At 35.1% G+C, this 13,981-nt stretch overlaps 1 protein-coding gene across 1 annotated transcript; it reads right to left on the bottom strand.

Annotated features, from left to right (window-relative positions):
• Positions 1-5,041: 5,041 nt before the first annotated feature.
• Positions 5,042-13,239, bottom strand: LOC125862974 (kinesin-like protein KIN-12B). The gene is made up of 16 exons (XM_049543106.1): positions 12,821-13,239; positions 11,683-11,820; positions 11,411-11,494; positions 11,156-11,281; positions 11,008-11,067; positions 10,867-10,920; positions 10,675-10,767; positions 9,897-9,992; positions 9,551-9,696; positions 9,034-9,183; positions 8,816-8,945; positions 7,568-8,713; positions 7,380-7,478; positions 7,150-7,302; positions 6,265-7,071; positions 5,042-5,573 (listed from the first exon to the last, which is right to left on the bottom strand). Exons 1-16 carry the CDS (start codon positions 13,172-13,174, stop codon positions 5,286-5,288), a joined length of 3,924 nt encoding a protein of 1,307 aa, XP_049399063.1. The 5' UTR covers positions 13,175-13,239; the 3' UTR covers positions 5,042-5,285.
• Positions 13,240-13,981: the final 742 nt, after the last annotated feature.

Below are 13,981 nucleotides of genomic sequence, written 5' to 3'. Positions count from 1 at the left end.
ATGTTCAGTTACATATTAACCTTCTACTTAATTCCCGATAATATTCAGCTACCTACTAAATAGCAAACACATCATTTTGCCTTCACCAACTATATATATTTTTTACTCTAAAATTTAATATCATTAATCATTATCAATCTTTAAAATCTCTAAGCAATATCTCAAGATTTTGGCTATCTCAAGGTTGATGGAATTTGTTCAAGTAATATATCTTTCTTCTTTATAATATAAAATTAAAAAAAAAAACAAGATGATACAAAGTTAATTATAAATCATATCTTGCTCTGACAAGATAAAAAATGTTTCAACATTAGTATCATTATAAAGATTTATTCTTGTAAATTAATGTATTTGATAGTCTGGCTCCTCCTATGGATAATAAAATGATTACATTTAAAACTTTAACTGGCCCTACTTTGATACATGAAGCAAAGTGTATATGTAGAGAATATATGTATCTATTATGGACCCCACCTGTTTTACTTAAAAATATATGGAAAGGGAAAATGACTGAGTTTTTGAAAAACCGATTAAACTTATGGTTTAAGAGAAATCGGGTTTCCAAAAGGACAGAGTCGCCACTTAATTTTTAGTAAAAAATCAAGAAAAAAAAAGTTAAAGGTTTTCAAAAGATTTAAACAGATAAAATCAATTGAAAATAAAAGGGTTCGAAGTTCAATGTACATTCCGAGAAGGTGTTAGGCCCTCGGAATGCCCGCTAACTCGCGGTTGACCGGCGATTTGACCAAAATGATTTTGACTAATTTTGAAATTTTAACTTAAGTAAAATAATTCATTTATTTTAACTAATTATTATTTTTTAAAAAAAATTAACTAAGTAAAGAACTCATTTATTTTAACTAATTTTTGAAATTTTAACTAAGTAAAAAAAAAAACTCATTTGTTTTAAAACTTATTTACTTACTACTATTATTATTATTATTATTTTATCATTATTAATATATATTTTCTAAAGGGGAAATAATTTAAGTGACAAGACTAAATAAAATAGCGCTAAGTATAAAACATAGATATTTTAATTTGAATAAGATAAAGATGAAATGGCTATCTACGAGAATTTAATTAAATTAAACCATAAAATGATCAAAGTTAGTCAAATAACACAATATAAATAATAAGAGAGGGAGAGGAGATAATTAGATTTGGGCTTTGGCCCAAATCCAATTAAATTGCCTTTTGATCCATTTTTCCATTTCCAGATGATATACACCAAGTATATACTCCACGTATACCATCAATTTTCGAACTCCCGAACTTGTAATTTTCTCTTAACTCAGTATTTCGATGTTTTCCACCTATATTTTCACGTTTTTTCCCTGTATATGGTATTTTCTGACCGTATATCGGTGTATACAGCAGGTATATCAGCCTGTTTTTGACCCTTTCGAAGCTTGAGAATTTAATTTTCAGCATGCTTATCCATCTTCAACCTGTATTTTATTTTCTTGCTGGCCGACTCGATGAACGAGAGTATTGGGCCATAAAGGCCCAATAGGAAAATGCGAGGAGAAGATATGTAATCCATGAGGATTTGGAGGAGTTTTACATGCGAGAAGAGAAGATAAAATTAGAATGAAATACCTGGCAGCATACAACATTAAAATAGAAATAAAACATGCAATTGAATTATAATATTAAATCAAAGTATGAAGTAACAGAATAGAGGAAATGGTGACACGATGGGCCATAAGCAATAAATAGATAATAAGCATTGATCAATGCACACTATGTGCTTCCAGAAATCCTATTATTATTATTATTATTATTACTATTATTATTTTTAAAAAAAAAGGAAAAGAAAAGAAAAAGAGGCTAAGCTAACAGGAGGAACACATGATGGTGAAATATAAAGCAATTGTAAATATCTTTGAAGGATGACTGTTGAACAATAGCACGAAAATGAGGTAAAACACTAAAGCTAAGCAACCGTTTTAACCGAATTAAACGACCATTTCAAACCGGATTAAACTCACATCATTAACTTAAAACTAGAATTCTAGGCCAAAAGAATGACCATGGATGTCAACACCACTTTGAGATGCCGAAACCAAACAATTACAGCAAGACATAGAGAGCAACCTCGGTTTAAATTTAAACCAAAGATATAATCCTAAAATATAACCCAAAATACTAATATTGTGGACAGCCTTATTACTGACTTTAAACCCTTTCAAAGAATGCAATGACCAGACCCACAAAATCTGAAAAATAATGCTAAGAACACTTTAATCAAACCTTTCCAAACTCCTTCGTACTATATGAAATGGAGCAGCTGGACAGAGAATTTTGAAAACAAAAAAATGGCTCAAAATAACTAGATTGCATTAAGGAAAATCACATAGTCACACTAAACACAAAAGGTCAATTTTAGTTTCAAGAGAAAGAGCAAAAAAAGGATATTAAGAGCTAACATGAAACCTTAATATAAAACACCACACCTTATCAAAGCTATAATCACACCTCCCAAATCATATTTGCAATAATCGAACAAGAAGATAGAATGTAGGCTAACATGTAGAACAACATGATTACTTAAAAAACTAGCACTAATCACACTCTTATGCAAATAAAATCAGTAATGGGACCAACATAACTAACCACTCAAATAACATTAGAAACTATAATCAAGTTTGTAGAGAAAGGAAGGGTGATACATAAGGAAAACAAGTGAACAACCCATATTTTCAAAAAAAGAAAACAAAACAAAAACAGAGAATATGATGAGTATTCGATATATTCCTCATAGAAAACAACACATTAAATTAAATCCGACCCTGATAACATAAATATATCTAGCAATTAAAGGGAGGATTATCTTCATTCAGCCCATATTCGAGCATAGTCTAAGTGACATGAACCTTCAAAGAACATAAAGTCGAGAGGCAAGGAATGAAATGAAAACGAGATAGAGACAAGATTGTTACCTTTTCTGGGCAACGAACTGGAACAGTGACAAGCCGAATCGCGCTACTCCACCACACAATGCGAAACTTCAAGAACTCCTACGAATGAGCAGAAGAACGAACCCAAAAATAGAGCCAGCCTCCTTTCTATTCAAATGTATTTTGTGCGTCTCCTTTATCCCTATTTCGTGTTGAATCCTTTCTAAGTTATTCCTTCTATATGTGAGTTGCGGCTGTCCTAAAAATGAGGGGAAGAGAGCTTTATATAGAGGGAATTTAGGGTTCGAAATCTGGGGGGAAACGGGTGCATTCGAAATTCAAACACCACAATTTTCTTGCACCATTTGGGATGAACATCTTTTTATTGAGATTTCAACCCATTCCGGAAAAGGAAAGGGGAGAAACGCGTGTTGTACGGATTGAGAGGGACGTGAATAAGGAGCCAAAAAAGATCACAGTGTACGTTCTCTGTTCCTCGCTGCTTTCCGTCGGTCTTCATGTTCACGCCATTGATTTCTTGTCGTTTCGCTGCTTCTGCTCACTGTTGACGCCTGGGAATTGTATATGCTGTTTTGGCTTTCTTTGGAATAAGGAATGGAAAAGTGGGCCGGGTCGGGAGGTTTAAAAGTGGGCTGGAAATATTGGGTTTGATTTGGGCTGCTGGAAAATTCCCAAATAGGCCCAAAATTAGTCATCTAAGTGGGTTTAATAAAGGTCAAGATTTGGCATTAAGATTTGGCCAAATGAATTACGAAATTAGCCAACTTATTAACCAAATTGAGTTTCACTTGCAAAATCGGCTAAAATCTGAATAAAATGAATTACCATTAATTAATTAACGAGCTTCTTAATTTTTAACAAAAATAAAATAATCAATTTAAATACAAACTAATTTATTCGAAATTAAAACTATAATTCGAACTAGAACTGAATTAACAAAATATCTATTTTAACAATGTAGAGATCTTTTTATATGGTTTTCAACTGCCTATAAACTATACTAGTTATATAATAAAATTACATAAAATACATTTACTATTTAAAAAAAATTATGAAATGACTAAAACACTTTTAGAACTCAAAGATGCGTTGGATTTATATATATATATATATTTATATATTTACTTATTTATTTATTTTATATAAAACTGATTATTTCAAATTGTTTGTTTAAATTAAGAAGTTCAAAAATTAACTCCTCTCGAGAATGGTCAAAATTGGGTGTCAACACCACCCCAATCATTTTTTTTTTCTAAATAAGAAGAAAATGGATATTTTGGAAAATTTGAGATGCTCTTGGACTATAATGCACTCTCTATTTCGATTTATTTGGCTTGATTCAAAGTATGAGAGTCAAACTAATGTTTTTTGTCAATTCAGACATAGAATTGTCGATGTTTTTGATATAAAATTTACATATTTAGAAACTATATAAAAAGTATTATAAGTCGCAACAGTTAAAAATACTAACTTAGAAAGTATTTAGAAAAATTAAAGTCAAAGAAAATATCATTTGATTGTCAAAATAGTAACTAAAATAAATAAACTGAAATGGAAGAACTATATGGTTAAATTGGAATTCCTCCTCTCTTAATTAGAAGTCTCGGGATCAATCCATGAAAATAAAGAATATGTCAGTAGATACCATAGAAATAAAATAGTGCCCGCTGACCACTTTTTGGCAATATCATGAAGTTTCAAATTCCACAAGTGGAACTCCATGACAATGTTCTGAAAATTTGAAGCTTCATAACACTTGTTATTTTTCAAATACATGTTGAAAAGTGAATATTTGTGAACTTCACGAGTAAGTTATCTCTTTCTTAGTGGCCCTCAACGTGGATTCGAATTAATCAGGATGATGAACTTTAAATATCAGATAATTAATCAAAAAAAAAAAGAGGAATTGAGACTTTGCAAGACCATAACATGTTATTATTCAATTCAAATGGCTATTATCCAACATCTTTGGACCATCCCAATAACCACAAATAAGCAAATATTATGTCAATTATCTATTTACAATAGCAAGTAAAAGACTAACTAGGAATAGGCCAACAAAAAAATTATGTGAATTAGCTAACCAGCCTACCACGATTATAAAAAATAAAATTATGGGCAACGAAGTATGAATCTTCAAAATACAATAGAACAAATAGTTTGGAATTGACTTCATACCTATGAAGCAATGAGTAAATGGATACACAAACTTGATAGATTCAAGTTTGTTATTTTCACAATTGTTTATGTTTATCAATAACTATCATCAAATTTGAAGAAAACGCGATAGCTTTTCAAACTATATATGACACTATTATCAATACATACAACAAACAACAATCTATGAAAACTTTCCACAATCTATACATTGCACCTGTCATACCCTGAGAACCAAGAAGAGGGCTCTCCAAATTTTGGTAGATCCTCCTCCTCCTCTTTGGTGTTGTAGAATGACGCGAATTCTTCTTTCCACTGATCATCATGTCCTGTCTCAGTATTATCATATACGGGTTCTGATGTAGCTTTAGGTAGACGGGGTTCTTCTGGTAAATGGTTTAAACTGTTGATCTCCTCCTCGTGTTTTTTCTTCAATTTGAGAATCTGTTTATTAGCCTCGCTAGCTTCTTTCTCTGCATGAATGGCTCGTTTCTGCATATTTCCAAAACTTGTTAGGCAAATTTAGAAATAGACCAGTGACAAAAAATAATAATGTACTTTGAAGGCACATGTATAACACGATACGTTGTCCCAGTTTCCTTGTGCATGGGATGAACAGCAAGGTCATACTTCCTGACAAGTCATGTTGCTCCTACGAGTTGATTTAGGTATCGGAGATGCTTCTTTGTTTCTAGAGCATACGTGAACCTTAATCTATGTGTAAACTTATTGTGTGATGTGCAGAGTTCATGCAATGGTCCTCCCTTGGAATATTAATGGAATTTCTTTTACACAAAAAGATGTTGATCATTCAAGCGCACCGTCTCTACCAATCAATATTGCATCCATTTTTCCTATAACTTTTCAATTAAAGCATTTCCCAGAACTTTTTTTATTTAATGAGAAACCAGAATATGGATATCAAGTCTATCATTTGAACACTGAATAGTCATTGGTCCAGAATCTCATGCCAAACCATATGAAAAATGGAGAGAGAGAGAGAGAGAGAGAGAGATGTAAAGGTGCTAAGAGGAGTTACTAGTCTCTAGCTGAATATAAGAATATTCAACTTCTGCAGCAAGCAATATATGGTCTAGCTGACTATAAGAATGTTCAACTGCTGCAACGACAATATATGTACTGATAGAATAAACTGTAACAGGAAAACAATGGATTCTCTTACCTCAGCAGCTGCAATATCTTCTTCTGCTTCTTTAAGCCGTGCAAGCAATTCCCCAGCTGCTTGTACAGCTTCAGCAGTATCCCTAAGTTGGTTCTGAAGTTCTGTATTTTCATCCCTATAATAGTGTCTTTCCTTTTCCCTCTCCACTCTCAGAGTTGAAATTTCTGCAGCAAGAGCATTTATGAATTTAGATTCAGCACCTCTAACTCCTGCTTTTGTGGCTGCTTTTTTAACATCCTCTATACCAACTTGGACCTTCCTATGCCTTGCAAGCAGTTGAATATGTCTCTCTTCAAGTTCAGCATACTGTTCAATCATTCGTGCATGGCCTTGCATTGCCCTCTGCATTGCTTCTTTCAGCTCTTCTGAGCATTTCTTTTCCAAATCTAGTTCTTGTTTTCGTTTTTCAGACAAGGTGCGGCTAGTTTGTAGGTCTAACCTCAACTCTTCTACCAGAGAAATCCACTTACTCTCTGTTTCAGTCCATTGAATTCTCTCCCTTACAAAATTCTGTTCAGAACTCTCCTCATTCTCATTGGACTCTGGAATTGTGGATAAAGTTGGAGGCACACTGGGCTCACATGGATATGTTAATTGTAGAAGAGAATTTTCTTTCCTGGATGACTTTGGTGAAAAGTCCACATAAAACTGTAACTGGCTCCTCAAATCCTGAATCTCCTCCAGCAAAACATCCCTCTCACCTAAGTCAAAGAAGGTATGATACCGCTCCAGCTCCTCTTGAACTCTTCTTAGTGCAAGTCTGTCACTTAAAACTTCAGGATGATTCTCATACTTTGCCTTCAGAAGCTGCAGTAAATGACAATGGAAACGTGTTTAGGGAAAACAGAAACAATTCAAAAGACAATTTTAAGATCAGATGCATACCTTATGCTCATGAATCAGTGCCAACAACTCATCCTCCATGAACTCTTCCTTTGGTAAAATACCATCCATATAACTTTCAAGGCGAATGATCTTATCTTCACGTGTTTGGCTAATTATAGCATTGCATTCTCGTTCATGTTTGTATTGCTGGATCTGCCATTGGTTGCAAAGCATGTCAAGGAGATGACTAAATAATGAAAATTGGCAGGTTTTAAACAAATGATACATACCAAACGGTTGAGTTGTGTGATTTCAAAAGTTTGCTTGGAGCATATATCTTCAAGTGCCATCTCTCTCCGTATAGCTCCAGCCAAGACCTTTTCTACTGCCTGTAAAAAGTTAGGATTATTGCACAGTCATAAGAATCATGCAAGACTAAAAGAACCAAAATCTTTGTTTTAACAAAGTTTCAACGTACTTTTGGTACTTGAATCTGGAAGTTTTCACAGGACTGTGATCCAGTTGCAGATACCAACTGTAATCCATTAACAGGTACCAGCTGCAAATTTGAGCCATCATCATCTGCATCTTTAAGCTCTTGCAGTGAATTTCTTGCCTTACATTTACTACACAAAAACATTGAACCACCTTCAAATGACTCATAATCTTTTGTAACAGTTTGAACTCCAACATCAACTTTAGCAACTGGTATGATTGCACTAATATCAGCAGCTTTGCAAGAAAATCTGACTGAGGAGCGCCTCAAAGATGTACTTTGTCGATGAGTACTAATAATTTCAAGTCCCCGCTGAAGACTAGCCGCCAAATGTTCAGTTGAAGTGAAACAACTTTTGTTTCTTTGATTTGATAGAGAATTCAAACAAATACTGTTTGAAGGCTTTGTGAAGGACAAGTCTGGGGTATCCAATTTATCTCCAAGATCCTTCTTTGAATCACTCAGCATTGAAGTCCCAACACTTCTCCTACTGCTATTAGCTCTTGGTGAAACGCTTGGCTCCAAAATAGGCGACACGTCACATTGAACTATACTGAGATTAGTGCAGGCTGTATTTCCCTCCAAGCTTTTAGAAGAGTTCTCAGGATATTTTTCTGAAGGTGAGTCTTCTACCACTTCCCGTTGTCCTTGATTCAGCATTTCGCTGGCAGAAGACAGGGCATACTCATCTTCAGTTGGCTCCATAGAAGAATCATTACCTAGCCTTTTGAAGTTCTGCAGTCCAGCACCATCAACAGTAATGCTTTCATGCTCGATAACTGATTCAGATACCTCTTCCTCCATGGTAACATCTGTATCCTCGAAGGCTTGCTCCCTGTTGCAGCCATACTTCTTTCCCCCATGCTTTACTGCAGAATCAAGTAACAAAGAGCCTTTTGAAAACGTCCTCCGCAGGATCCCAAGCATACTATTCTCTTTACTGCCTTCTGATAAGAGACCTAATAGCTCAGCTTCCTCGACGACTTCCATTTCTGTATCACCGTCATCGTCAACAGGTAGATTCATTGGATGGTTAAGGCTGAACTTTAACAGATTTAAGCTTCTACGAACACTCCACCCTGCCTGATCTGCTTGATAACCATTTGCCTTCATTCTTAGCAATTCCTCCTGTTCAGAGTAAAGGCAGAAGGCATTAAAGCAATTGACATAATTGAGAAATGCACCTTAAGTTAAGGTGCATCAATCACAGGTAAAAGCAACAGAGTTTACCCTTAGCTGACGTATAACTTCTCTCAAAACATTGACATCATCTTGCATTTCTTCATTGATTACCGCCTTGTTCTTGATTGCCTTTGCACGTTGGGCAAATCTCAGGGTACTCAAAGTCTCACTCTTACAACTGCATTATCAAAAAGAACTGAGAGCTCTAGATTTAATGAAGATAAACATGACCGTAGAACAAAAACTGTATAGGGTTGTGAATCTACCTTTGGGATGGAGAAACGGCACAGATCATTGCGAGTTTTGCATTCCCACCGAGAGATTCCTGTAACAAAAATGTCAACTTGGAATCTCTATAGGGGATGTGCCTATTCTTGCCCGTTTGAGAAACTTCTGCAAGAATGTTTATTAAGTTCCTGTAAATTTCAAATAATAGTGCGATCAGCAGCATATACAATAATTCTAAACGTATAGTCAAAAAGATGACCCAAGTCCCTGAAAGGTATGTAACCCCCTACAATAAAGGCAAGCACTATATTCTGAGAGACCTTTACTTTGACATGTTTTTTAACACAATAACTCTGACATTTTAATACTCACATAGCATTCTATCACTTCACTGTTTATTCTATAAAAGTAGAAAGTCCATAGTCACTAAAATTTAACCAGAAAAGTTTCTATGCAGAAAATGACCAGAATAACCATTAACAATGAGTTGTAACCTCCTTGACAGCTAAACCAAGAATAATTCTTTCTCCCAAAATGATAAAGAAACAAATGTACCCCAACTGTGAAAGTGATTTATTGATGTTCCCTGCTTCCTTCAAGCGTTCACCAGCTGCACCAGTTAGCTTTTGCCTTTCTGATCCAGCAAGATCAACAAGATTTATTCTACTCCTCTTTAGGTGGCTTATACCATCTGCCATGCTCTGAAATTAAAAGTTTAAAATAGACCAAAATCCAAATAACAGAATGTCAGATCTCCATAACAACCAAATAACTTATTATGCCAGAAAATTCTTGCTTGCACACTCAGGAGAATGCAAATAATAACGGATAACAAACAACGCATCACTTGCCATTTAAAAGAATTCAGGTTATTGTTAGAAAGGACATAAGATTGTATTACCTTGCATCGTGATTCAACAACACAGGTGAATACACTGTGAGAACGTGAACTCTCAGCATTTACACTTGTAGCACCAGTTCGCCTGTTTGACACTCCCTGTAATATTTTCATTGAACAAGTTCTATAAGCTTTTCTGAAACCAGTCCATATAATCATAGAAACTCCAGAAGTTCAAGTAAAAGTATTAGAAAACAACTACTAACAATAACTTTTGACGCAGATCTGAGATTGACTTGCTAAACAATAGACTCATTTGAGGAATGGATACAAGTTGACGCCTAAAGATTATGGGAAAAAAGTGAAGCAGAGACCCCAGTAATAAAATTCTTTTGATAAGTACCTCAGTGATAGGATTCAAGAAAAGACAAAATAAGCTGCAGCATGATATTGAAAGGTAAGGCATTATCATTAGGACACTAAACCTTCTGTCCTTCCATCTTTCAGAAAATCAAAATAATGGGCAAACCCGGGGGGGTGGGGGGATAGAAGTTCCAACCCCTTACCAAAACTTGTTGAAAATTAAGATTAAGCTTCCTTGTCAAATGGGTTGCTATTGCAGTAAAACGAGTTAATGATTTAGTTTAGTAGGAACAGCAGTAGAACTTTATCATTTATGTTACTGCACCTAAGCAAGTTTAATTGCCTAAGTGCTTACCTGATTCACATATTCACTTGGCTAACTGTTTTCCTATACTGGTCTATTCTATCTGGCAAACATAGTCATGCCTGCATTACAATATGTCAAACAGTTGAATAAAAATATGGAAGCAGTCTGAACCTTCATCAAAAGCTTTGTCACATCCTTCATGGAGGACACACATTCCTCAGTCAAATTTTCCACATAAACACCTGTTCTGACATCTTCCCTGATCTGAAAACAGAAGCCAAATTGAAAATCCTTATCAAATAAGTAGAACTAAGGATACAGATAATGCATACAACACACTTTATATTGTATTTCCTTTTATACCTGGAGATTTTTTTGACTAGGATCCAACAGATCAGTGATTTGTTCATTGTATATCTGTACATCATTAATGTTAAAGATTTAGACAACTGCAAATATTGACTTTGTTTCACGTTAAAACAGACTAGGTCCAGTCAAATTAACCTCAAGAAAAGAACATCGACACTGATACATGAGCTGTTTGTCAGCATGCTTGATTTGTTCCTGAAAAGAAAATGCATGTATTATGGAATCACATTTTATACAACATATCAAATCCAGGAAATATAGGATCACAGAGACAACATATCACCTCCTCAATACGTTCAAAAAGCCTCTGAAAAACACGTGGAGCTAAGCCCTGTTGATCAATGGTCAAGTTTTCATCCAACAAGGCGTTGGCTGGTCCCCAAATTGTATATGTCTTCCCACTACCAGTCTGAACAATTCAATTTCCAAGTCATATTCAATATTATTGGGACATGTGACATGTCAAGCACAAGAAAGAACATTTGAAGTTGTGCAGGCATATTTAACATATAGCAGGAGGTTTTGGGGATAACATTACCTGCCCATAAGCAAATACTGAGCTGTTAAACCCAGCAAGACAATTCTCAACAACAGGAGCTCCCACGTGCTGGAATATATCAACCTGAAAGAACAGTTAAGAAGAAGAGTCAAGTGCATGTCACTCGTTCATTATTCCTCTTTAAGGTATACTTGTTATATCAAAGCAAAGAACAAAAAGGAAGGATGAGGCATACTTATCTGACTAAAATATAGTACTCAATAAAGCTATTTCCTCTTACAAGCATAGGTTAACAAGTTATTATTTTTTACCTGTGTTGATTGCGTATCTGCAATAGAATCAAATGTAAAAGTATGCCCAGCTATGGACAAAGAATCATTAGAGATCTTCTGGACAACAACTTCCCCCTCTTCCTCATCCTTGGTTGGGGGCCTCATCCTCACTATGACCTGATTTAGATGAGAAAAGTTGCAGGAATCAATACGTGATCTACAAGTACTAGGCACTTAGACAATGCCTGTTTGGACCAATCAAACAGAGGGTAGAATGAGGCACAATGACAGACAAAACAGAGTGGATCAAATACTATTGGAATAAACAGCAAGCCGCTATTGGTAACGGCAAACCAAGCCACTCTCAGCATTTTAAAATTTCAAATGAATGCATATAATTGTATGTTCCATAAATGATGAGCATTGTCAAGATTGAAAAGAATAGAGAACGAATATTTCTAGTTTACTTGTTCTTCTACAGGTTCACACAGCAATCAAGCTAAATAAGACATAAATGATAGGTGATCTCTTCCTCCAAGTGTTAAGGTACAACCTCCAAAGCAATCGGTAACACCATTCCTAACAAATAGCAGAAATTTCACCAACAAAAAGCCAACAGAGATCTATCTTAATCTCCAAGGGAAAAATCAAGTAGAAACAAAAAGATAAGTACCGTGCAGAAATAGTCATAAAATCCAGCATGGATATAGAGGATTCATATAATCGACCCTAGCTCATTCGAGATTGATGCTTACACTTGAGCCGGAGCTGTATCAGAAACAGCCTCTCTACCTCCTAAGGAAAGGGTAAAGTTTGCATACACTCCTACCCAGACCCTGCTTGTGGGATTACAGTATGTTGTTACTGTGGTGGTTGCTCAATTGATTGATTGATTGTGATAATCAATTTAGAAGCTCTCAGAGAAACTAATAAATCAATCACTTTTAGGAGATCCTTAGATTACATTTCTCAGAAACAATTGACCACAAAAAACAGAAATTTCGTGGAATTAACCAACATAAAGCTAAACAACATCAACTATCACACTTCGATCCTAAAAAAGTCGGATTTAGCAACAGGAATCCTCCATATAACAATTCACCTCTACTTGAACCAGTTCTATTCGAATTCAAAAACAACAACAAGCAAAATGAACGTAATTTCCTCAAAATTTTACCTTTACTCCAGAATCAGAAGATCCAGCAGCAACATTCTCAGGACCAACAGACTCCAAATTAAGCTTCCGTTTCAAATTATTCGAGTTAGGCGGCGGTCGCGGAGGCAGAGGACTCTTACTCTTCAAACCAACTGCCGGCGATGAGCTCAGATCTAACGGATGATACGGCGGAGGAGCATTCTCTTTAGATGATTTATGCTTCCTTGTACTACTACTGCTAGGATTACTTGGCGAATTCGACGATTTCTGCTTCAAAAGGCTAGGGTTTGGAGATGACGACGGCGGCATTGTAGCTCCGGCAGCGTCGTGATTCTCCCTTAAGATCGTGTTTCGTTGTTGCATATAGTGCTTCATTTTGTATTTTCTCCACAGAAATGGTGAAGATGAAGAAGAAGAAAAGGGGGTGTTAGGGTTCTGAGGAAGATGAAGTAGCCGTTGATGAATTTGAATTGAAATAAGAGGGAAATGGAGGGGTGGGGGTAAAGGTATAGTAGATGACTTTATTACCCGATCTACGTGACGTGGACATCAAAAAATAGTTCACGAGGAAAGGATTGTGTTTTCATTCCCGATTTGATGTGGGATTGAGTGTCACACTCTCATCTACTCGTATCGATAGGGATAGGGCTCTAGCTATTGTTGGATTATCTGATCTGGCAATGATACAAGTTCAAACGAGGCAAGTATGACTTAAATGTTATTTAGTTATGAATTTGCCTAATTTAGATTCGAAATTTAACTTTTAAGGTTAGTTAAGTCCACCATTCATTTTTTTTCTAATATTGAAATGGAATCATGATGATTTTTTTATTTCTTTCGATATACTCATATTGGAGGTCGATTAATTTAGATCTGCACTACGTAGAGCCCATTCAAAAAAAATGATTTCTACTTAAAAAAAAACAAAATTCAGATTTTTGATTAAGAGAGAAACAGTCGAATTTGATGCACCATATCAAGAATCCTGATAATAACTAGCAAATGAGAGACATTTAACTTGACAACTACGTAGATCTAGTTCATTTTCATCAATTTTTCATGTGACAATCTTTAAAATAATGTCATTTCAAGACTTTTTAATTTATATCAAATGAATGACCTCAACTTAACTAATAATTCTATTATCTATAGTGATTTTTTTTTACAACTTTATACTTAACT

The sequence above is a fragment of the Solanum stenotomum genome, chromosome 4 (genome assembly GCF_019186545.1).
Source record: "Solanum stenotomum isolate F172 chromosome 4, ASM1918654v1, whole genome shotgun sequence".
NCBI classification, from domain to species: domain Eukaryota; kingdom Viridiplantae; phylum Streptophyta; class Magnoliopsida; order Solanales; family Solanaceae; genus Solanum; species Solanum stenotomum.
Note: the sequence above shows the minus strand (reverse complement) of the source record. Positions and strands in the feature narration are given on the sequence as shown.